Genomic DNA, 26,654 nt, shown 5'->3' with positions numbered 1-26,654 from the left:
TGATTACCATTTGCCCCGATTGATGCAGAACGCTCTCATTGGAATTTGATTCACATCAGAACAGAATATCAAAAAGTGACATGACTTATTCTTGGTCACCGAGTCAGCAGTTATTTTGAAAAGGAAAGAGAGATGAGAAAATGTTATAGCTTCAGATGGGCAATACTTTGAATAATGCTATTGCACATATTCTTATTAAATAAACTTTCAAATTTCGAAAAAAAACCGTCCGAATAATAATATTCATCCAAAATATTAAAAATACTTCGACCGCACTCACTGAAAGCAACTTCATGTGTTTCTACGTAACTCCTTCCATTTCAGCATAGTTCACAAAAGTGTGGACATGTACATTCTTTATTATTCACAACAAATTAGAAACTACTAACTCAAGTTGAATCTGCGTTTAAAAGTTAGATTGTGTATTTTATTTTTGGTTGCAGTTGGGTCCGCAAAAGTCTCGGCTACAGCGGTACGGTACGCTAAGTTTAACTAGCTGGCAAACAAAGCCAGCTTCTTTGCAAACTAACAAATGCAATAGTTTGTGGAAAATATCTGCGTTACCCCATTACGTTACGGCCACCTTGACCATTTTACTGTTCTCTGTTATTTTCGTGTTACTTTAGCGCGTTGAAAGGCAAAACTGAGAATACAAAACTTAAACAAATGACAAAAGCAAAAGAGCTCGACATAATTGCACACGTTTGGCGAATGAAATAATGCAAGATCGCCGCCACACAGACAGCTGCAGAGCCGGCATCGAACATGTTCGATTTGAAGCTTAGCGATCAGCACACACACACACACACACGCACACTTGCATAGTTGAATGTTGACATTGTCCTTAAATTGCTGGCGTCACAACAGCGGTGAGCCGCTCGGCTACGGAGGTGAGAATGCGAGCGGAAAGCGCAGACAAAGGCGAACATGCATGCGAGTGTGTGTGTGTGTGCTGCGACAATAATGGTGGACCATTCAGCGTTGCTTATGCGCTTGCAAATAAGCTCGCATGTGTGTATGTGTGTTTGTGGCACGCCTGACTGCGTTCGATTGTGTGACGCTGCGCGGCGTCTAAATTTGTTTATTTATACACCTGCTGGCATAGAACACGGTATCAGTGTCTTCTTGGCGGCCGTAAATGACGGCCGATTTCAGTTTCGGGAGTAATACCACTAAATACTAATAAGTTGTTGTTGTTTGTTTGCTATTTTAATATAAGTGAGTTTTGATTGTTTTGTGGCGGCTACGCACGGACGATAATTCTTAAAGCACACGACACGCAGCTGTACGCGCTCGCATCTACACGCACGCATACATACTTACGTGTGTGCACAACAACCGAGTTGAGGGCTGTGCTCGGCAAATTAGCTAATCAGTGCGGTTTGGCAGTGATTGTCACAGTCTGACAGTCTACCAATTTGGCAGAGCTTTACGACGGTGTTTTGTTTTTGGTGCGCTAAGAGGTACGGAAGTGTCGAAAATAATTACGGTGTATGCATATGAATTTTCCTAAATGTAAAAAAAATAATAATGAATATTGTGTATTTAGCATTATATTATTGGCTCATATTTTTCGTACAAAAATTTGTAAACAGAACTTCTTGCACGTAAGCTTGAAATAGAACGTATTTCAAAATTGTCTAATTTCGAGTTGTGATTTCTTGTTAGTAAGGATCTCTACGATTGTGTGTGTATTGCATGTTAAAGTGGTTTTAAACTAACGCATTTGATTTTTAGCTATTTATTTTAAAATTTTCGCACATTTTCTGATGTAGAATTATACATATGTATGTATATAAAGTTGTAGGAAAATTTAAAAAAAAATTAAAAAAGAAACTCATTTAAAAAAAATGTAAAAAATTTAAATTTTTTTTAATTAAATTAAATTTTTTAAAAATATAAATTAAATTATTTTTTTTATGTTAATTTTTGTTCAAAAAATTCTTTGGTTTCGGCTTTTTTATTTTTTAGATTTTTTTTTTTAATATTTTGTTGATGTTTTCTTCATGTTTTATTTTAAATTATAATTCCTTCACAAAAAGGTTCTTTCTTTGTATGTTTGTTTCGTACGTTAAAATAATTGTAAGCTGACGCATTTTTAACTTTTAATTTGAACTTTTTTGCGTGTTCCCTGACGCAAAATTAGATAAAGTTTTAGAAAATTTAAAAAGAAATTAAAAAAAAAAAAAATTTTATAATTTTTATAATTTTTAAAAATTAAAATTTTTGTTTTGTTTTATTTTCTTTATAAAAACTCTTTTGTCTTCTGGTTTTTACTCGTTAATTTTTTTATTTTTTTTTTTAATTTGTTTTCTTTGTATTTCTTTTTATTTTTTGTTGATGTTTTCTTGGTGTTTTATTTTAAATTGTGATTCCTTCCCTAAAAGATTCTTTCTTTGTATGTTTGTTTTATATGTTAAAGTAACTGTAAACTTACGCATTTGATTTCAAAATTTTAATTTTAAATTTTTGCGACTTTCCTGACGCAAAACTATTTAAAGTTGTACCGAAAATGAAAAGCAAATAAAAACACCAGTCCTGAGTTCCGTTTTAAATATTTTTCTTAATTTTTTTTTTGAGAAATTTATTTTGTTTTGCTTTCCAAAATCAATGAAAAAAATTGGAAACAAGTTCGTTGCTTAAGTCTTTTGTCCAAACCAAGCCGCTAAGCCTTCGCTGCTAGCAAACGAGTTCTTCACTTAAGTCTTTTATCTTTTGCTAGTTCTATTTTAAACTCAGAGGTAATTTTGAACTTGAATTATTAAAAAAGCGGGTGATTATTTTACGCAAATTTCTCCTCAACCCATAACGTCAATGTACAATTTGTGGCATGCTATTTTTGAAACTCGCTAACCAAAGCAACTAGTTACCTCAATATTTGTGGTTCTATGTGTTCTGATCTAAAATAGCGCTCAGTTGTCACGCTTTTAATCTTATTCTAAATATTTAACTTCTGTTAGGTCTTAATTTTTTCACAATATTTTCTTAGCTCTAATTGCCGTTTTGTTTTGATTTTTTTTTTTGCTTTGCTAATTCTTTTCTTGCTTAAACGTTCGCTTTTTCTAGTTGACCTTAACCTAAAGTAAACGATTATTTATGTCCAATACGCACAACTATACAAACATACATGCATAATAAATATATTTAGTTATAATTACTAAAGCACATTTACTTCTATGAAGATTTCGAGGCATTGAAGCTGCTCTGACTTAAGCTATTGAAATTAAAAATTTGATTGGGTTTAGTATTTTACAGTTTTTTGCTTACATATAAACTCATAGACATCCGTAACAGCGCATAAAAAGCCTCAATTTGCATAAACTAAAATCCAGTTGTGCTAAATTTATTCCTTTCATATTTGAGGCTTGAAAAAAGCAAAAAGGGTTGCTCTTTTGGCAGTTGAATTAAAAAAAAAAACTGTAAAGTGTTGCCGAGTTAAAGGCCTTTTATAATGTTTTGGCTCTAGTGTCTTAGTGCCTTAAGGCTATTGAAAGATTGGATACCATATAATTTTCTTCTAATCTAAGCAAGGGTGTGACATGAGCACATAATATCAAAATAATTTCCAATCTAGTGTTGAAATTTTGTACTAAAAGTGATCTCAGCATACGAGATCAATTTGCTTTTGGTGCAAGAGTGTTTAAAACGACTGAACAGTCTATCAGGTCATAACCAAGTTGTTTATGGGTGCTTACAATCTTAAAAGGTTTAAATAAGTAATCCATCTCTCTATGGAGAAACTCAGGCTACTTGTCGTCTTCTATACTGGCAATTGTAATCTCATGAAGCACTTATATAACATGAAACTAGCTTCTTGTGCGAATTGCCGGTCCTGAGATATGGAGGCTGAAACTCCAGAGCACCCGCTAATTAACTGCAAAGCAGTCTGTAAGCGCAGGATCCATGTTTCCTCAACATTACCTAGCAGTATATTGGAATTTATCAATATGCGTGGCTAGGCGAGTCGTTGGGTCTTAGGATAGGGCACAATAGACTTTAGATCACGGTGCAATCCCCATTTATTTATCTGCTTATCTAGTTTTAGATCTATTTAAGACTTATGATGGAAATTCTATGAAATATTCTTTAACAATATTCGGTACCAGAATCGCTACATCATTGAATGAATGATAAACATTGAAAGCAATAGATTGTTGTTGTTGTAATTTTAGCGACATAAAATATTTCAAAAATATGTTTTATTGAAGGCTACGTTTCTGACAGCCCTTGGTTGCATAAAGTTTCGGGTACATTACCGTTATTTGAAAACCCACGTTGTGAGAATCGTAGACTAGATATATCATAGATAAGAAATATCCCTTCATTATATTCATTAAGTATACCTTAATTCATATATTCACATATGATAACGTGATCTGATAGTGGTTCCTTTCTTATTATAGGGTGTCAGACGTTTCTTTCTGGGTTTTAGAAATGTTTAGATAAACTTTATATTCTCTGTTCAGAGCATAAGGATAGTATTTGAAAAAATTAAATGTATTATCGGCCACATACGAGTAGAAAGCAGTATTTATTATATGCTTCTTCCGGTTTGACAGTAAAAATGCTTTCAGCTTAGTTCTTCTGTGAGCAAATAATTTTGCCTCAGTGAAAATAGTTGATTTTTATCTTATTTCTGCTTTGGAAATAATGTTTTTTTTTCTTAAACTATTTTGAAAATATATATATGTGTGAATATATATTTGTTTTAATAAAAAATTTTCTGTAATATTTCTCCTTGTTTTATGAATAAATTGTTTTATAAAAACTTAACAAAATATATTAGTTAGGAAAAATAATAGTTTTTTATGATATAAATGGTATTAGGCCCATCATGCTATAGTAAAAAAGCCGAAAATATTATCATCCTAATACAAGTATGTCACTACTGATTGATATATCTTCAAAGGAGCCATTACCACCGAGACATCCAAAAAGGTTGATATAGTGTGATCTTCATGGTCAATTCACTTCATCATAAAAAAAGGAATTTAGTGTTCTCAAAATTATGAGTATTGTATAGTAATTATCTATGAGAACCAAGTTCCAAGGTTCAACGCGAAATTTGTCAATTGAAAGAATGAAAAATAATTGGTTCTTAAGTAAGGCAAAGAGTTGCCGACTTATGTTCTTACTCAATGTCAACACCTTAATTGAGCAATATCTTAGTACATTCTCACGCCTGTCTTGTTTATATACACGAAAAGCACACTGACTTTTATCCGGTCAAGTATTGTAAATGCGGAAAGCTCTTCAAAACTATTCGTCACTAACCCAACTACAAAAGTAATGTATTAGTTATAATTACGTAGTTTAAGTTTTTGTCACTGAAAACGTTTGATCGCGCCTGGATGACTGAACGTGTGACATATATATGTACATTACATTTAATTTTCAGCCGTTGCTTCGCAGCTTTCTTTCAAAGAGTTCTTGATCTGATTCATTTTCTTGTTGTTATATTTTTTTGTATTTTTTACCTGACAAGTGAGCGAAAAAAATGGGAGTATTAATTTGCATTTAATGTAAATTATTTCCCGCTTGCCTAGTTTGGTTGTCGCCGCACTTAGACGTGACTTAATTCAATAAATTCAAATAGCTCAAGTACCTGTTTTATTGATTTTTTATTTTGTTCGTAGTTTTTTTTTTTTTTAATTTTTTCATACTGATAAAATTATGCTTTAAGTAAATTAATGAGCTATAGCTCAGCTATGACTGGCTGTAGCAAGGGGGTTGGGTGCAGGCGATAGTGACGACGTGTGAAGAAAAAAGACGCCTGTAACGAGTGGGAGCGGAGGTAAGAGGGTGAGTGGATGCGGTGAGGTGCCGTGTGATGGAAGGTTATGTTGATGAGCGCTGATTGCTGCTCATCTGATTATGGGCAACTCGGCTGACAAATAAAGTCAACGGCAATGGCCAGACAAGGCGAATGGCTGACGTGCGATTGGGAAACAGTCAGTTGAATTGAAGTGAAATCGAATTAGAATTTAAAATAAAATAAAGTCTGGCAAGAAATAAGATCAATAAAGCAAGCTTGTCAGCGGTACGACGTAAAGAAAGGTGACGGAGGAAGTAAGCACGTGTTGAATTTTTATGCCAATTAAGTGTGAGTGTTATGTAAGACTGAGGGAGAATAAGAAAATGAAATGAAATGATTTCAAATAAAATGTTTGCCACGTTTTTCGTGCGGTGTTGAGTTGGGTGAAGAAGCAATTTGGAATTTAAGAAATTCGTATAATTTTGCATTTCTGTACATTCCTTGGTTGCAGCAATTTTCTAGCGCAAATTAAGAAGTCAAATCTTCTACTCGCACGTTGTATCCATTTTCGGTATTTAACAAGCGTATGATTGCCTTAGCGTGTATAATTTCTGTTTACTCGTTTTCATGGTTTTTTTTTGTGAATTTTTTTGTTTTCTTGTCAGACTAAGTGCTGTGGGAAATGACTTGTAGTGTCATTCGAAAATAGCAAACAATTTGTAAGGTTCACACATAAATAATGCCAACGACAGCAACAATTTCAGCTAGTCTGACGACGCTGCTGGCTTTGACGTTGATGCTGACACTCGTCGCATAGTCATCGGTGATCGGATGTTGCGCCTTCAGCGGCCGCAAATAAACAAACCCAAAAATGTTTTAAAAAATAGGGAAGGAAAATAGTTAGAAAAAAAGCATACTAAATGAATGACGCTGTCGGGCTGCTTCATGCATAATTGACGGATATTTACTAAACAAACTGTGTGCACAAACGAATGGACTCGGAGTAAAGTTTGGAGGTTTAAAGGCTTTGGTAAAAGCAAAGTTCACGGGATGATACAGATATCAGCATTGGATTTTGAATTCTGCTTTGGTCTAAATTTTAGTTTCATTTTATCACTTTTGCAAGTTTGTAAGCTTTGCTTGCGGTTTTTTTTTTGTTTTTGAAGAAGGCAAATTTTGTATTAATTGAGTTAGCCATTAAATACAGGGTTTTCCAATAAAGATTAGATAATTTCTTTTAAAATCCACGACTTCTTTTGCGGCAACGAATGCGATAAAGCAAATTTTCGAGAGCTTTTTCTACTAAATCAAGTCGTATGTTATGAATAGCACGTTCAATAGTGACTTATAAGACTTGAAGAGAGTCTGGTTTATTATTAAAGATCAATGCCTTCAAATAACCCTACGAGAAGTAGTTTAACGGGGCTAAGCAACAACTTCTTGGAGGCCACAATTTCTTGAAATAATCAGATCTCAGATCAGAGGAAGGAATCAAATCTCCCCGCACGTAGCCCCGTCTTGTGGGAACCAGATGTTGTCTAGATCAACTTCTTTCGATTGCGACCATAAAAAGTTGATTATCATCGATCTATACCGCTCTCCATTGACAGTAATGGTATCACCAGCTTCATTTCGAAAGAAATAACGACCGATTATACCACCAGATCAAAAACCACACCAAATTGTCAACTTAGATGAATGTGATGGTTTTGTGCATTTTCTTCCAGTTTTGTTCATTAAACGCAGCACTCAGATCAACGTGAGCCTATTTGGAGAAGATGATTTTCTTAAAAAAATCGATATCGTTTTTAAGTTGTTCCAAAACCAAATCAGTTTCAATTCTTGAGTGAGAACAATTTTATACGGAAGCAAAACCAAATCCTTTCTTAAAATCCGCCAGATCGAACGGTTGCAATTGGACAACGATTATTTTGATAATAAAATTGAATATTTTGTAAGCATTGTTCTTGCACATAACTCTCCACGATAAAATTGTAAACATGACTGAATACAATGAAAGGAAATTACAGTTCACGACAAAGTAAAAATTACCAAAGCAACCCTTAGAAATCATGTCACTCCTATTGAAAAACGTATATTGTCAAGTTTATGGTGGTCTTGTGGTAGCCACTTTGACCAGGATTCTCTGAAAAATCAGCTGATAACTTCAAACCCGGATTTTTTCCTTAAAAAATCTTTTAAAGCATTATTTTCATTCAAATATACAATAAAAGTGTAAGGATTGGTCGAATGTCCTCCTCACCGATGCACCTATTATTGTTTATGAAGATACCAATTAATTTACATCAAGGCTAATTGGCCTTTAACCTCATTTCTGAACGAATGTCAAATTTAGACAATAGATTAGGCTTTGGAAGAGGCGAATGGAACAAACAACTGGTATAAATACAATAGCCTGACATAATGTAGTACAAACATAATAAATGAGTGTTATACATTTTTGTGGAGATGCACTCACGCTTCATTGCTGCCTTTTCCTTAACAATTTTGAAGAAGTAAGAATTATGAAATTCTTGGAAAAAAATATTTTTAACTCGGCCATTGTGGCGCCGATTCCGCTGAACCCTCGGAAAAAAGTTGCGCCCGCGATGGCAGGATAACTCCTTACAGACTAATGTAAAGCGAAAAAATACGTGTTTAAGTTAAAGTTTACAGCTTGGATAAAGAAAAAACTGAATATTGTATTTCAGCAGACAATTTTGCAAAAAAATTACAAGTCTTTAAGAATTATATCTCAAAGAGCTGTGTAAAATTTGATGAAGATCGGTTGAGTAGCTCTTGAGAAATTTTTCCAACTGACTTCAAAAACACAGTTTCGGGAAAAACGCGCTTAAAGACGGCGCATATAGCCTAGCTAGCCTCGAGCGCACAAGTATTCAAGGCTGTATCTCTGAAACTATTACTCGATTCAACTTGAAAATAATGAAAATTTGGGAAAATATTCTTTGTTGTAGAGTTTAATAAGACAGTAAAAAAACGAGTTTTTAAAGCCGTAAACCCTTGTAAAAGTAGCAACCGCTTTTCAACTTTTTTTTGACTAAAATAAAAGCTTTGAAACTAGAGTTTTTCAACTAAGTTTTAATATTAAATTAATATTAAAGTGGAGTGCATTTTAAGCAAATTGGTAACACCATAAACATTTTTAATAATGAAGCTTGTCCAACTACATTAAATTGGAAAAATATTTTTTGTTTCAAAACTATATTTTCCTCATTGAAAACATGTGAAACTATTTTTGGGTTAAAATTGCGAAAAATAGTTTATATCCAATACGAGTTTCCCAAAATTAGTTAAATATTTAACATAAATAACTATTTAAAACTAATTTTTACAATTGCTAAGCTCAAAAACTGTATATCTATAAATACATTTCGTATTTTCACTTTCTATTCGGGTCTAAATAACAATTTAACTTATGATAGAGTGCTTAAGTGGCATAGTTCAGACTTCTAGGTGGCTATAGATTTGCAAAATATTTCCAAACTCAGAAATGTCCTAAACTCGAAATTTGTTAAGTAGGCGCCTCCAAACACCATATTTAACATACTTACATAAATACAAACATGCAAACATCGAAGCATCGTATATTCATGATGTATGCTATTTTGCTGTATGTCTATAAGAAATATTTGCATAGTAATTACAGTGTAAACTTATTGTAAAAGAATTACAACAATGTAAACATATGCTAACACTAAACAAAAACATACATATAAACACTTACACACCCGCATATACATACTATGTTGTAAATTACAAAACAAAAAATGCAATGCATAACAATTACTTATGTTCATACGTCGGCCTTTGACAAACAAATATAACTTCGACATTTCATTACAGAAAATCATTTAAATATTTACATGTTAAGTGCAAGTTTACACAATAAAAGTGTCAACACACATATTAATAAAGTGTCAACAATTTTCAAGCTTGCAATAAATGACGCCGGAAGAGTATATACTAGCTAACTGTAAAGGGAAATTTTTTAGTACAAATTCTCATCCAGCTACACATACATACAAATATGATATATACATATGTAAGTAGGTATGCACTTTATTTGAATATTGCACTTAAAAGTGAAAATTAATGCTTCAGTGATAGTGCCAGCAATATTCTCAAGCCCATAATTAGTCAATGCCTAAATAAATAGCATTATATTTTACATACGTATTTACAAGCTTATAAGTATGATGCAGCTGTAGTAAGTGGAAATATTCACACTTTTAAGTGCACTTAATATTTAAGAATACTCTATTCTATTTACCTTTGGCTGGTTTTTTGTGAATAAAATGTTATGAATGATTTTGTTGTTAAGTAAATTTGTTTTTTTTTTTATAGAAGGAATAGTGTCACAATGTAGTTTGCATATATAGTACAAATATACTTATGTGAGTTGTACTTTCATTAATGTTCTAAGTTTTTGAGACCTCAAAGGTGTCTATTTGAATAAAGTGTTAAACACTTGGCTGAATTGTAGGGCCATGTGAACAACCACTTTACCTGTTTTTCACAGAAACATATCTGTTTGGGAAAAATGGGTGGAAGTACAACTCAACCTAATCGTCTACAAAAAATGGTGGGTTTCACGATTTTTAATACTTTCAGAATGGATAATAACTAGTTGTCACAGATCACATAGAATTCTTCAGACTATTAGATTAATTGGAAGATTTTTTGTGGTAGTCAAAATATGTATTGGTTCACTATATGGTATGCCCGAGTTTAATGTTTGTAGTTGGAATATATAATTACTTGGAGACAATATTTTACAGATTTACAGCTCGCAGAAATCAGCTAAGCAGCAAAAATTTATTTATTATATGTTATTTTTCAGTTGCTAATTGTGATGAAGTAAGCAATATATAAGCAACCATTGATAAGATTTCTGCAGTATTAATATAAGTGAGAGAAATTCCATAGAATTTTTCCGTTCCCAGGACAACAACAACAACAATAATATTTGTTTTTATCAGGTGTAATTTCTGTTGATCGAAAAGGGACTTTCCCTTCGACTTTTTTTTACTAATTTTGAAGCTTATTGGCATTAGTACATACATATTTCGAAATGTAAGACAAATAATATTAATTGCTGGCACGAAAATAGGATAAACAAGAAAAACGTTAGCTGCACCAAGGCTATAATACAAATTTATAAGTGCAAATCCTAGTAGGTTAGTGCAGCAGACTTTAAAACTGAACTGAAAAGAAATTCATAGTAGATTGAAACCCATCGGAATTGAAAGATAAGATAACAAACATTTAAAAATTATAATAAAACGGAAAATAATTTACGGCGATCTAAGGTCGGGAAGAGGAACGGACGTAGCTGAGTTTTTAAGGTTTTGGAATGCTTTATCTCGATTTCCGGCGAAAGTTAGAGTGCTATGGAAAAAAATTGTATGCAATGTTGTAGATAATGAAAAGATCTATAACTCTTATTTACCGACTTTCTCCACATAAACTCCAAATTTATGTGAAAACTTCACATAGCCAAATGTTTGGATTTCTTATTTTTGTCTTGTACAAAAAAAGTGTTCTTTCACGAAATTTGGTACAAACTTACCTCCTTATGTTCCAAGCATATTGTATTTATTTAAAATATTCATTATTTCTCCTTGCATTGACTTGTTATCGAAAAAATAGCAAATTTTTTATAAAGCCAGTAAGCTTTATGTTAGTAGACCATATTTTCAGATGGTATAAAATACGTCTAAGAGATCACGTTGATCATATAGTATATCATATATACTTTATGGGTTTTCAAACTTAGTATGCCACATTAGTTAAGTTAGGTTTGTTGGCTGATCCAGAGTTTACATCTTGACTACTAAATGCAGTCCGTTGTGAAGCCATATAAATATAACTCCTGTAATCCTGTTAGCAAAAGAAGCAGATGAAATCCGGTCCAACCTTACGACATGAACGCTAATAGCGCAATGGTCTGTTAAAACACCAAAAACTTGAGAGGGGCTAGCATTACAGAGGTAAAAGATACTGATAGCTGAGCTAGGGTACATTTTCTTGCCAGCTCATCAGCTTTACAGTTGTCTGCGATTCCGCTGTGGCCTATTGAAAACGAGGTATTCCTTAACCAGTCTACATAAATGCACAGTTTGTGAGCGCAATGCTAGTATCGCCGCCCTGCTATCAGAGTTGATTGCCACTTTTACTCAAGGTGCCTTCCGGAGCAGTGAATTTACGGCTACCTTAATGGCCGCAACCTCACATTGAAAAATATTGCCATAGTCAGGGAGTCTAAAATTGAAGTTGATAGATAGTTTTTGACAATATACTTCTCAAACAACTTTCCGCGCAAGCTTTGACCCATCCATAAAGAAGCATATAAAACTAATGGTTTTAGGAGAAATTTGCTTAAAGGAGAGGACATTTTATTGTGGAACTATTTATCGCTCGATCAGAGCTGTAATGATAAAAATTATAATTATCAAGTTGCCGTCAATTTGAGCTTGAGTTAAAGCTCTTTTGAGTCATTATCAGGACAGCGTTAAAGTGCACAGATAATTCATACAATCATTTATTATCTCACCTAGGTAAACAAAGCTAATTTGTGTGGGCTTTTAAGAACAACAAAAAATATACAAACTATATATCCCACGGCACAAGCAGCCAATTTGAGAATTATTTCCAAGCAATTAAAGCGATTGCGATGCGCGACCATTTGCACTTTTTGCTGTAATTAAAACTAAAGAACAATACAGTGTAGTGTTTGGCGATAAAATAAGACTTAATTATGTAGCTAACACCTTTTCTCAATGTTGCCACAAATTACCCAAAAAGATGGTAGATAAGTGCAGCATCAAAGTGACAAATCCCTTAGGCGTCATGTTCTTGTGAGAAGCTGTATATGCGACCACAATTCAATGACGATTTATTGTACAATGACAACTGTGAGCAAAAAAATGTAAGTAAGGGAAATACATATATGTATATACATATACTATACATCATAATGTGATTGCTGTCGTCTACTTTTTTATTCAATGTAATGAGTTATCAAAGGTTCTAATGCGTTTTGGTGGTTAACAATAAAACACATTTAGTCTTAAGACGACAAAATTAAAAAAAAAAATCAAAAAAAAACTTCGGCTATAATACCCTTCAAAACTTTTTATAGCAAAAAAAAAAAGGTAAAAAAGTCGTCATCAAGATTTTCTTCGATCGGTTTGTATAGCAGCTTTATTCTATGGTTCGCTGATTTGAACAATACCTTCGATGTTTACAGCCTTGCCTTCGGCAATAACTTGTGCTAAGTTTCGTGAAGATATCTGGACAAATAAAAAAGTTTTCTAAACAATATATTGATTCGGATCAGACACTTTGTATGACAGCTATATGCTATAGGGGTCCAATACTGGCGATTCCGGCAAATGAACAACTTTTTGGCGAGAAAAAACGTTTGCAAAATTTCAAGTCTACAATTCTAAAACTGAGGGATTGGTTCGCGTACATGCATACAGCTAAATCAAGGAAGCTGATCATTAAAATATTTATTTTATAGGATCTCCGCCGCTTTCTTCTAGGTGTGACAGAGCTTTTTGACAAACTTATAATAATATACGTTGCTCAGGGTATACAACTTCTACTTCTTCCTTCTTTTCATTATTTAATCGTCTTTATATTAAATGGCCACTCAACTTCTGCATTTGGCAATGAATATTTAAATGTTATTGTAATTGCTGAAGTATATTGTTGTCAGCAAGTCTTTGTTTAAAAACTTATATATATATATAATCACGGCTATATATGTATATATACATATATATAAATATGTATACATATGTCCTAAAGCTTTATGTGAAATTTATTGTATTTTTGAAGCTGTAAACTCGGCTATACGGCTATAACCGCGTAAGCGCTGTCTACGCCAATTAAGAAGAAGAAACTATATTTGAATCTCAATTTAATTTGCGGAAGATGACAATAACAGAGATTGTGTCACAATTATATAACTTTCGAAGAGAACCAAAGCTGAGGGAAACAAAAGAACAGCGCGGCGTTTAATTTTTGTTTATAATTATTTATGCAAAATCTTTTCTTGATTTTTGCTATTTTTTTAATACAAGATATCAGAAACTGTATGAAATGAGCCAGCTCATGGCACGTGCTATGTGCGCGCGCCTTTAATATACAAATAAGACATTAACATTTAGCATTTATAATTAATTAACAAACACGCCCGCAAATGGAACTAAAAACGAAAGCAACGAAAGAAAATAAATGAGAAAAAAATCAATTGAAACAAAGTGTCAAAATTAATATGGAATGGTAGAATAATAAATGTGTACATAAATATGTTTTATATTTTTTTTTCTTTTTTTTATTCTTAATTTTTTTAACATTCTGTTTTAATTTTTTATGTTCTTCGGGGATTTTTGCTCCTCAGCAAAGTTGCGGCGAACAAATAAAAAGCAGTTCAGCTATTTTTTGCCACTCTTTTCGCTTGCTTGCCCATTAGTTGTCTTCCGTGTACGCTCTTTTGCTCAACTACACGCACACACACATTTATTTACATTTCTATTTTTAAGTATATGAAGAATGTGGCTACGCAAAAATTCCTGATTAGTTATTCTAAGCGCGACATGTGCATGAGGGCGCTCTTAAAAATAAGTAAAACTCATATCTACAAGGCTTGTATTTGTTGTAATAATGCAAAAAGCCTATACACGCTGATACTCGCATATGAAAACGCGCAGAGAAATATTTCTGCTTTACATTGAAAATGCTGAACACACGCGTTGATCACACTAGCTGACTGCGTCACATAACACTCTGTTGTTGTAGGTGATATGCAAATAGAAGTTGTTGATCCTTAAATGAAATTCCTTGTAAACCTATGCGTTGACAGCGTGTCTCCACTTATTGCGAATATGCAAAAGCCATGACTTCCTGATTATTTTCCAGAAATGTTTGTATGTTAAGCACATAGAAGAGTCCTTTTGCTCACACTTGCTTTCCTGCCACTGAGAAAGTCTATGAGCGCACAACACGCATGCAAATTTCTAATGATATCAATCATTACTTTGCCGCTGACGCACTTTTCGCATGCTAATGCACTTGGGCACACACTCACACACACACAAGCCATTTACATGTAAATATTTATTTATTACTATTTGTGCGCTCTCGCATGTTTTATTGAGCGTTGAACTACAACCGTTCAATTGACAATATTAAAAGGCAATTAATTTTATTTGCTTGAGAACAATATTTGCGGCACTTAAGAATACTTTTTATTTGCTTGTAGAAAATTGAAATAACGCCTTTTTAAAGTTTATTTTCAAGCTATATTTATTTACTGCAACTGTTTGTTTAGCGTTCTAACGATAAGTAATAGTAATAAGAAGGTTTAACACTTAATAATATATGTCGGTGCTATCCTTCGGGTGCGAGTTCGCTGCTTAAGTCTTTTGTTAAGTGCGTATACTAATTTCCTGTTGGCTGAGCATATAAATTCTCAACATTTTAAATATTTCTCATACAAAATGAATGCATATGAGCTCGGTGCGGTGACTCATATGGAAATCACAGCTCGACACAATATTTAAAAATAAGTTAATTTAATATTCTTCAATTTTTATGTTTTATTTCTGTGGGTGTTTCATCAATTTATTAGTATGCTAAAGTAGTTTATGACTGTAAATATTGGACTTTGGTGCTTAATTTAAGCGACAAAGGCGATATACAACAGTAGTGGCTGTGTGTTTTTTATTAAATTTCGTTAACGTTTATTTTTATCATCTAAGCGAAGAAATTTAGCACAATATAAAATTTCCACCAACCTTGAAGTGTGCTGCGTCTAGAAAGTTGGACCAAGATTACTCGAATTCTGCAATGAGTTTGATTATTATAAATTTCTAACAAGATTTGTAGCATTTTGTACTGAACTTAGGAAAAATATTGAGTTTTCAGAACCTAGATTGTCCCAAATCATTAAAAAAGTGATCGGTTAGGTTAATCTGGTAGGCTAACAGGTCACGAATAGTAAAAAGTTATGAATATTTATTAAATCAGACCACAAATGAAAAGTAATTAGAAAATACAACATTTTGAAACTCTTCAGCTTGTTTTTGACATGCGGAAAGTCCCTAAAAAATGAGTGTTGGCTCAATTAAAAAAAAAGATAAAAATATTTATCTCAATCATGTGGAAACTTCCACTCAAATCTTTCTATAGCTTTGTCGAATATATAGTTAAATATAGTTTTTAATTGAAACAAAATTTTTTAAATATTGAACATTTTTAATTTTTATTCCAAATACCACATTGAAAACAAAAATTAATCCCAAGTATGGAAATAAAAATTAAAAAACAGAAAATGTTTTAGCATTAGCAATTTTATTGCATTGGCGTACTCGCACAGTGCCATCATCTTCAATACTCCAGAACATTGGTTGAAAAACTTACAACTTTCTAACGAATTATTTGTAAAAATCAAAATTTTAGATAACTATTGTAGAAAAAATAAACTGCTTTTGTACATAAACATATGTTTCATGACTATCTGAACATGAGCACTTGATACAGCGACTGCTCTAGGCTTCTTATTAACACTTTTAGATGTTCTATGCTGATCGTTTAAATTCTTAAACTGAATAGTGACTCAATTAACATGGAAATATTTTGATAATTTATTCATTGCTGTTGATTTATTTATTTGTTTATTTAACGAAGAATTTGTTTATTTACAGTAGTTAACTTTAAATTTTCCTGTTTTTAGAACAAAACTACCAACTATTACAAAAGTACAATATTTTCCTTTCAAATTTCTTAATAATAGGTAAAACCTGTAAGCAATTAACGTAAACTGTATGTTATGCTAACGAAGCAATTCCTCAACACTTCCGATTTCCGAAGTAAAATGACGTCATTTGTTTAGTGATCCGTAAACGGCCGGCTGTCTCAATGAAACCGAAACGAACAATGAACTCGAACTTCCTTAGCCATAAACGAAAATCTTTAGGTATTTGTATATTATGGTAACAAATAATATACATGTAAATAGATAATGAAAATAAAAATAGAAAAATGGATAAAAAGTGTAAAAAATAAACAACGGTCGATTTGGCAATACTTTAAGGCACCGCTTAGCAGCTAACCACCGCACCAATTGCTTAAGCACTTATTGGTACACACTGTTATTTAGGCACAAACATTCACTCTCTAAGCACACACCGCTAAATATATGTATGGCAAACTGTATTCTTAACCAGCTAAAGCGCTGTCTAACTTATTCTAAGCCTAACGACCGTTGCTCGAGTGAATAAGTTCACAAAGTGGTGACGGTGAAACGTGTTTGAGCCGCCCGCTGACCTTAAGCGCAAGAAGTGCGTACGCCGTTGGCAGCCGTCCAATTCGCATTCGCCTTTATGCATGGATTTACATACATATTTTTTTTATTTACATGTTTTTTTATTTACATAGTTACGTATGTATTTGAACTGCTAGGGTGGTTGAAGTTCCGTAATAAAAGCCGCAACTTTTAAGTTCTAATTAGTGCCTTTAGCTTTCTGTTCTCAAGCCGAAAAAAGCTAGATTAAAAGTAAATTTAGTTACGAAGGCTATCAATTTATTACGATCAGCGATAGGCAGCTTCATTTACATTTGCTTCGAGAGACGAACAAGTTTACTTCTAACTGCTAGAAGAGGCTGGTTTTTGCATTTCATAAATATTTATGAGACATAGTTTTTAGATTTTAAGCGAAGTTCATGGCCATTTATTCGCCGCCAAAAAGTTATAAATATATAGAATATCGAAACGAAGGGTCTCAAGCTTGTTAGAAGTGGTTATGCATGTATAGACTTGTGGCTAAACTAGCACTTGATTAATAAGAGAGTAGGGCTAATTTTCCTATAACTAAGGGGTAAGAGCCGATGTACCGTTAAATACGTGTAATAAAAAACAATTTTTATGCGTAATGTGACACGCGAGAGGCAAAAATTCCCAAGGGCTTGCCATACAGTATTTATAGGAAGAAGTAGCAGTTTCTATCTATTAGTAATATAGTATATCGCAATCAAATTTCTAAAGCAAGTAAAATATATTTTCTGCTATTCGAGTACAATGATTTTATATGAAATTATTTATATTTATAACGGAATTATTTTTAAGTACAAAAATAATGTTATTATTTTTTTTTACCAATTTTTTGATATCTTATTTCTTATTCATCAATTTGTATGAAGTAAGTTTTTCAAACATGTGGCAACCCCTGGCAAAATATCTCAAATTAACGGAAATGTGCTCACATTTATTAAACCAAAATCAAATTTTCATCTGTTTAATCAATTTAAATATAAAAAAATTGTAGACAGGTGGCAGCACGTACTAAAGTTTGTTCCACATATATTAACAGTTTACCGTGAATTAAGAAATTTAAATTGTATTTAATTTGAATATTAAAAATTTCAGACGCGTTAACAGCTTACCTTTAATTAAACATTTTTATTTAATTTATTTAAAAATTTCAGACATGTGGCAATCATTCTCCAAAAGTCTCATAACAACGGAAATGTTTCTCAAACACGTTTAAACATTATTTCATAATTATTTTATAATTGATTGTTTAATTGACTGAAATGGTTTTGAAAAGTGGCAACTCTAAATTTGAAAAAAGTGGCAACCTTCTAGCCTGCTAATGTTATATTTTAAATACAAAATTTTCTTGTAGTTTTACATATGGAAACTAAAAATTACTTTGTCTTATAATTTTTATGGTACTAATTGTTGTATACAGGTAGCAACACTTCTTAAAATATTATTAACTGTAAGCTTTCTTAAACTTGACGAGTACTTAGTTCGAAATTTTTTAATTTTTTATTTTTAACTTTGCAATAGGTGGCAACCTTCTAGCCCCGTTATACATTACTAAACATCTTTTATTTCACTTTACTACTCCCACAGTGCATATGCTAGCAAATCCTTTGTTTCCTCTAACCAGTCCTACAGGGCTTATGCCATATCAACCTGCTACTGCACACCAGCACAGCATTGGATGCAACTACGCCGGTGAATTCTATTGCAATTTGTTTTATGTTCTCTTATAACAACAACACCATAAAGTGATTAAAAACTTCAATGCGAAAAAAGTCGTGTGCCTTGACTTCGATCTTGTGAATTTTTGCCCAAGTGGCAATTTGTTGTTGTTCTTTTTTTCCAATTTTATTTCATTTAATAATTTTTCAGTTAAACTTATTGCCACTTGTAGGCAATTTGTTGTTGTTGTTGCATATTTTAGCCGCCAGCGCTTATTGCTATGCAATTTTCAGCACTCTGCGGTAGCAGTTGCATAGCCGCATGAGTGTGTGTGTATGTGTGCGCACACGTGCTGACTGGTATTGGTGTGGCATTGCACGAGGTGAGGTTCTTTGCTAAATTCACCAATAATTTGCCGCACAAGGCCGCGCTCGAGTCAAACGACCAAACAACCAACAGCTGTTGTTGAGTGCCATCCAATGAACGTGTTCAGTTTGTTGAATGCCAAGTTCTAAGCTATTACAGAAATGGCAGTTGGCATCGAAATTATTGTATGGCAGCAAAACTTCCAAGCATGCTAGAACATTGCAAGCTTTCGTATGTGTGTATGCATTTTTTTGCAATTTTGCGGTGGCATTAACCAAAATTTGTCATTGAGCTCCCGTATCGGGTGTAATAAACGTTGGTAATTATTGCTGTTGTTGTTGTTGGCGCGAGTGTTTATTAATTGTACAAGTGATGCTTATTTACAAAGCCACATTACATTTGGCGGTTAATGTTCTTTTATGGTCTTCTTACCAAATGCGGTGTCGCCGTGGGAACTTCTCGTGCTGTGTTTTTTTATGAAATTATCTAATGAAAAGAGATAAGGTGTTTGAAACATTTATTTTGTAATATTAAAAGATCGAGTCTTTGTCATAAAAAACTTCTTCTATAATACCACAACAGCTTGATAATCAAAAACCAAGTCCTTCGTATCTTTCTTGACACGACTTTTAGGTTTGATGTATGGAGTGATGTTGTTATATATCTAAATTACATAATTTATTAGTTGTAAACAAACGTCATATTTATATTGTTCATTATTTTGCGTTGCGCAAAATTTTATTGCTAAAAAATATTGATTTTTTCTCAAGCTTAGAAACTTATATAAAATATTTCCAGTAGTAAGTTAGTAAAAGCACTACTTTACTATTTCTAGTTGACTCATAAATGTCTAATTAATAGTAAATATAATAAATGAGGAGAAAGCTTAGCTCAAATTTATTTTTGAGTTACGTGAACGATGACCTAACGAACTCATTTGTCATTTTGGATTGTTAAATATATGATCTAAGCATTTTACTAATACATTCCTAGATATTAATTTGTTGAACAAATTTATCTTTTGCTAACTTTCTGTCAATAAGTTTCCCTTTTCCATTTTATGCTTGACTAAATTGGAAAGACTTTTTGGACCGAACTTACACTGTACTCAAACTATATGAGGTAAATATTAGTTCTGTAAGTTGTCCACTGGATTCAACTTGTAGTATACTCCATTTGTATGAGATTAAGATTAGATATGTAGGTCTTTTTAGACCCAAATCGCTCTGAACTCACTCGATATAAGGCAATGAATAGATCTTTCATGGACTACTCTCGCAAATTCTTAATTCATAATTTTAGAAAGATTTGTGTCCAATAGATTTTTGCGGTCCTTTGTTTTGGATCCAAATATTATAAAGCCATTTTTTAACTTTTCAGCTAATTTTCTTGCTATTAATTAATTTATCTGTCTATAGCTTATAAACGTATTCCAAAAAAATTTGCATTCTTTTAAAGTAAGTTTCCACATACAGAGTTAGAGTGCTCACATATAAGTTTTATAGCATCTCATTTAAAACGATTTTGGCATACCCTTGCAACGCATAGTGGGTTATATAAGAGCTGAGTTGCTTCCTTGAAGGGCCTATCTGTTCTGACCACTGTAAACCGTTGTATTATATTTCAAAGTTTGGGAAACTCTTCTCTGGTTTAATAATCAACAAAAGTTTGCCATGAGCCTATGTCAGCTTTAAAGGTATTTTTGATTTTGCAACGAATATGAAAATTTTACGACTTTCAAATATTTATCTACAGAATTATGTTATCTTAGACCTACAAGAGACGACCTAAGCCGAGTCAATTCTGTGAAATTATCATAAAATTGCTAAATATAAACTGAGCGAACATTTTACATAATTAATCAGGGTGGACCATTCAACAATGCTCACATGTGTTGGCAAATGTGACTGACTCTATTAGATAATACAGAAATAGTGTTTTTTGCTTCTTTTCGAATCTGCATAAATACTTGTCTGTAAGAATCTGCTATAGCAAACTCGTTGCCGAGCATATCTACAAACGCTCGCTCGTTTCTCAAATCTAATTCTATATTCAAAGCACAGATTTTCGAATGCTTATTATTATTTTAACTATATGGTTTTGACTATTTTGACGTATAAATTTACTAGTATAAAATGTATGTACTTATACGAGTATAAACCGACACAAACATACACAGGCATTGTACATGTCTGTCAGTTTGTGAGCTAGAAAACGCTTAGCACGGACTAATTCTAGCAGTCGCTGTTAGAATTGTGAATGCTTTCGTGCGGTGCAGTACTCACAGCACGGACGCAGCGCTGAAAGTTCGAAATATTGCTATATATTTCAAAAAAGTGTAATAAATAATTTTTAAGAATTTTGCTGTAATACATATTCATATAAAATAGCTGCAGTTGCATTAGAATTTCATTCGCGTTTCAATTCATTCATTTCAATTTCAATAAAATAATAAAACGAAAATTTATATTCTGTGTCGTGTTGTTTAATTCATAAAAGTGTTGTCTGTTTAATTCATATGTTTAACAGGTGTTTAATTTTTTTTTATTTATAGAACGAGACACATACATACAAGCACGAAAATGGCGACCTATATGAAAATTTTCAATGAACGCATATCCGGTCTCTCGAAGGGTGTTGGTGAGTAGTTTTGCATTGAAAAGCGTTAAGTCGAAATGCATATGGTGAATAGATAATTATTAAAGCGTGGTGAATGTGAAAATTCGTTTTGATGTAGTTTTTGGAAAAAACATAAGCAAAAAAAAAATAGTTTAAGCAGAATTTCTAAAAGATAATCCTCAATAATAAGGAAATTCTCTTCGAATTAATTTCTTTCACAATAAATCAGAATTTTTAGTTTAGTATTTATATTTTTTAAGCCAGATTTAATGTAAAAGCTAAATTCTTTGAAAATCGGAAAAATAAAGTACTTTAGCCTCAAAATACCTTTGGTGTCAACATGAATATGACATAAAAAAACAATGATACCTTTAAGGAAATTTTATTTTAATTTTTATTCAAGCAAAATTTGAGACAAAATTAAATAATTAAAAAAATTTAATTGAAAAATAAAAGAAAAACTGAAAATAAAAAAATTTAAAAATCAAACAAATATTCTTATTTGTAAAATAAAAATAATACATTTATTCTAATTCAATTCCTTTTCAAGTAAACATTTTGTATTCGAATATATTAATAAAAAGAAACTAGTTATTTTTATAAAATAAAAACTTCGAATATTTTCATGAAATTAAATTAAATATAAATGTATATTAAATATATTGACAATCAAATTATTAAAAGATAGTAGAAGTAAAATAAAATAATAGACTTTATGAAAAAAATAAATAAAAAAAATCAAATAAAATAAAATAAAAAGTAAACAATTAAAACAAATAAATGAAATTGGTTCAATTTAATTAAAATAAAATTAATTAAAAAGTTAATTTTAAATTAAATAAATTATACTGTATTGTATGTATAACTAAAATTAATTAAATGAAATAAATAACGAATAATTTGAAACAAAATAAATTAATGAGATGATAAATGAAAATAAAATAAATTTAATATAATAAAAAAAATACGAATAATTTGAAAGAAAATAAATTAATAAGATTTACGTGTTAATTACTTAAAAACCCATTATTTTTTTGTTTAATTCAAAAATAATTTAATTAATGTGTATACATATTTTGGTTTATTAAGTATAATAAAATCAATTCAAATTAAGTAAAAAAATTAAATATAGTAAAAAATTAAAAAAAAATAAATAATTAAATAACATAGAAATTTGAAAATAATGTGGTTTACGAGAAAATAACATTTACATGCTTAAATGTTTTTAATTATCAAATAAAATAAAATAAAAAGTAAACAATTAAAACAAATAAATGAAATTGGTTCAATTTAATTAAAATAAAATTAATTAAAAAGTTAATTTTAAATTAAATAAATTATACTGTATTGTATTGCATAATTAAAATTAAATAAATAACGAATAATTTGAAAGAAAATAAATTAATGAGATTTACGCGTTAATTTTTTATAAAATCATCACTTTTTTTGTTTTATTAAAATATTATTAATTAAATGTGTATACTTTGGTTTGTTAAGTTTAATAAAATCAATTCAAATTAAGTAAAAATAAAATAAAATTTAAATAGAGTAAAAAAATTAAAAAAAAAATAAATAAAAAGAGAAAATAACTTACTTACATACATGCTTAAATGTTTTTAATTATATTATGGTTTTGTTTAACCTTTGATTTTTTTTTTGTTTTTTAATTGTCAAATTATTTAAAATAAAATTAAACGAAACTGTATAATGTTTTATTGCAAGAAACATTTTTTTTTAATATTTATATTTTTTCACAATAAAGAATAATTACAATTTTGAATCCTCATCTACAAAGATGATATTGCAAGAAAAAAAAAAATTATTATATTTAATATTTATATTCCTACACAATTTAATTTATTTTTTACTTAAAAAATAATCATAATTTTGAATTTTCTGATGAATTCTGCAGATGAAACGGTGGATAGCTGGTTTCTTATGAGCTCACCTGGACCGGTAGTTTCAATTGTTGGACTCTATTTGCTCTTTGTGCTCAAAATCGGACCCGCATATATGCGTGATCGTAAGCCATATGATCTTAAGAAAGTCATGGTCATCTACAATGCATTCCAGGTGTGCTACTCTATGTGGATGTGCCGCATGGTAAGTGCTATATAGTATATACATATGTATAATAACAATAAGTTTGAAAAATAAAAACACAAAAAAAATTTAATTTAAAAATTTTTTTAGTTACTATAACCACTTCACTAAAAATAATATTTCAAAAAAGTTCACAAATTATAATATTCATTCCTACTACAACCGGATCAATAGCGTCACTATTTGCTTTTATCTTTCATTTGCGTTCTCTTTTGATAAAAGTAAGAAAAAAGACATTAAAATATTTATTGAAAAATAATTATTACAATTTTTCAACAAGCTGTTAGTCTCTAAGAAAAATTTGAAGTATTACCTAATTTGCAACTTAATAAAAATATATTTGGCGCTGCTTTAAGAGCTGAGAATTCGTGTTAAGAAAACTAGTTGAATATGGGTTTAAGATTGTGGGACTTTAATTATTGCAACTGTTTGGTTTGTTGGTGTCGTATTTTAAAGAATCGATTATGAAATAACAGCTAGATTAAATTATTTGTTTGAGGTAACACTTCACATTTTCCTTTATTTTTACAGTCAATCAGAGAAAGTAACGTCATCGCCTCGATCCTTTCGAAAAAATGTGAGATCGTACGTAATCGTGAACAGAATTTGATGCTATACTCCGGCGCCTGGTACTATTTCTTCTCGAAGATCATCGATTTGCTGGACACTACATTCTTTGTGCTGCGTAAGAAGCAAAATCAGGTTTCATTCCTGCATGTTTATCATCACACCATCACCGCACTCTTCTCTTGGGGTTACCTTAAGTACGCGCCTGGTAAGTGAACTGGTGTTTACTCAATGAGTGGCAATTATTTAACTAACACAATTTCACTTGTTTTGTTGTAGGTGAACAAGGTGTCATCATTGGCATACTCAATTCCGGTGTACACATAATTATGTACTTCTATTATATGGTTGCTGCCATGGGTCCACAATATCAGAAATACCTCTGGTGGAAGAAGTACATGACCACCATTCAGCTCATCCAATTCGTGCTCATTTTGGGCTACATGATCATAGTTGCTGCCAAGGGCTGCAATATGCCACGCGCGTTGACATTCATATTTCTCGCCAACACGATCATCTTCTTGTATCTGTTCGGAAAATTCTACCGCAAGACATACAACACACGAAAGGCGGCAGCAGCAGCAGCCGCAGCGAATGGCCATGCAAATGGTCACGCAAATGGTCATGCAAATGGCTATGCTAAGGGTCTTACGAACGGTTCGATCACTGGGCGCGCACTACTCGCCGCTGCCGGCGGTATGGGTTGCAAGCCGACGACGAACTCACTGCTGGCACATGGCGATCAGATGAAGCATTTGATCGATGTGAATAATAATCACATAAAGTTGATGAAGAGTGAATAAGTGTGGTGAAAAGTGGGTAGGTGGTAGTTGAAAGCGAAGTACAAGGGTGTAGGGGCTATTTGAGCACGGGTAGGGTTATGCATACATACTTACATACATTGGTGATGATCAATGCGATCTTAAACGGATGATCAAGTGCAGTTTGAAGTTTGAAATTTTTAAACTATTTTTTGAATTTTTATTTCATAATTATCGAAGTGAAATTCGCTCGAAAAAAACAATTTAATTCGCGCCAGCTAATTTCGAAAATCAGTAAAAAATTTAAATTTCTAATTAACTGTTTTCTAAATATAATGAATCGCGACTCTAATCTGCAGTGAAAACAATTGGTCTTATAAATTTTGCTAAAACTTTCGATTTCTCCATAATTTTTGTCTTATAAAAAATTGAAAAAAAAAATTCCCATTGTTGCCAAAGCGCAATAATAATTATTTTGTCACTACAAAATATATATGCACCACATGCTACAGTATAAAAAACACACATTTCAATAGCGTTAAGTAGAAATATTTTTAAAACATATTTTATTTTTAAAGCATATTGTGAGAGCTTTTTTATTGGGGGTTTCTTTAGTAGTTAGTAATTACAAACTGTCTTACATACTTAACTAGCAATATTGAAAAGTTCTGTATTAGTCAAGAAAATGTTGAAAAAATTGAAAATATAAAACCAAAAGAATGAACAATGAAGACAGCAGTAAAAATGGGCTTGTCGCTTCTTCTGTGATTGTGTGCGTCTGTGCGTGAATGGGCTTATGTGTAAATATATATATTAAAGAAATATGTAATAATGGAGTTGTACGTAAAGTATGGAGTTTCCGTAACCAAAAACAAAAATAATAAATAAATTAGTACTATTATGAAGCTATTACCAAATTTTTCTTTGCTTACTGCAGTTTCAAGCAATTCCATCACATTATATATTCAGGTTTGTGTGTGCGTGTGCGATGTCTAGAAAGCGGCGAGCCCATTTACTTATATACCTTATATGCGAACTATCTAGTTTAGTTAAGTTTAGTTTTTTTATAATAAATATGTATAAATTCATATATTTTAAACATTGCTGAATATTTGTATGCCTATTTGTAATTTACCAATTTTGTTCTGAACAGAAATAAACGAAAATTTTATTATCGAAAAATTACTACGCAAAGGAATTTATTTTTCCTTCAATGTAAGCAAGTTGTTGTTAAGGAATTACAATATATTAATATGTGACCTGGTCTACGAAAAGGGGGCTAACGTGCGAAAACTAGTTTTCTGGGAAAAGCTGTTAAAAATAATCGTCAGTTTCTCGTTATCTCATTAATTGTTCTCTTTTTTTTGGCACCTAAGCCCCCTTTTCGTAGACCAGGTCACATATATGATTACGGGAGATCGCTGTGCTATCTATTCCGGTGCATAAGATCCTTTTTTTTTCC

The 26,654-nt window shown here is 31.7% G+C and overlaps 1 protein-coding gene across 2 annotated transcripts; it reads left to right on the top strand.

Annotated features, from left to right (window-relative positions):
- Positions 1–1,130: 1,130 nt before the first annotated feature.
- On the top strand, positions 1,131–26,347 carry LOC120766278 (elongation of very long chain fatty acids protein 7). Of its 2 annotated transcripts, none has more exons than XM_040091679.1 (5): positions 1,131–1,463; positions 21,697–21,782; positions 23,674–23,864; positions 24,396–24,639; positions 24,711–26,347. In XM_040091679.1, the coding sequence occupies exons 2-5, from the start codon at positions 21,725–21,727 to the stop codon at positions 25,232–25,234; spliced, it is 1,017 nt and encodes a 338-aa protein (XP_039947613.1). In that variant the 5' UTR covers positions 1,131–1,463; positions 21,697–21,724; the 3' UTR covers positions 25,235–26,347. The 2 variants fall into 2 exon arrangements, with proteins under 2 accessions (XP_039947613.1, XP_039947614.1); XM_040091680.1 differs by lacking the exon at positions 1,131–1,463 and adding an exon at positions 21,411–21,480.
- The last annotated feature ends 307 nt before the right edge of the window (positions 26,348–26,654 follow it).

This window comes from Bactrocera tryoni, chromosome 1 (genome assembly GCF_016617805.1).
Source record: "Bactrocera tryoni isolate S06 chromosome 1, CSIRO_BtryS06_freeze2, whole genome shotgun sequence".
NCBI lineage: Eukaryota > Metazoa > Arthropoda > Insecta > Diptera > Tephritidae > Bactrocera > Bactrocera tryoni.
Note: the sequence above shows the minus strand (reverse complement) of the source record. Positions and strands in the feature narration are given on the sequence as shown.

Excerpts from the sequence above, each read along its gene's own strand:
- LOC120766278 (XM_040091679.1), top strand. The coding sequence starts at position 21,725 with ATGGCGACCTATATGAAAATTTTCAATGAACGCATATCCGGTCTCTCG. Across the intron at positions 23,865-24,395 it reads CTATGTGGATGTGCCGCATG|TCAATCAGAGAAAGTAACGT; the intron begins GTAAGTGCTATA and ends TTATTTTTACAG. Across the intron at positions 24,640-24,710 it reads TTACCTTAAGTACGCGCCTG|GTGAACAAGGTGTCATCATT; the intron begins GTAAGTGAACTG and ends GTTTTGTTGTAG.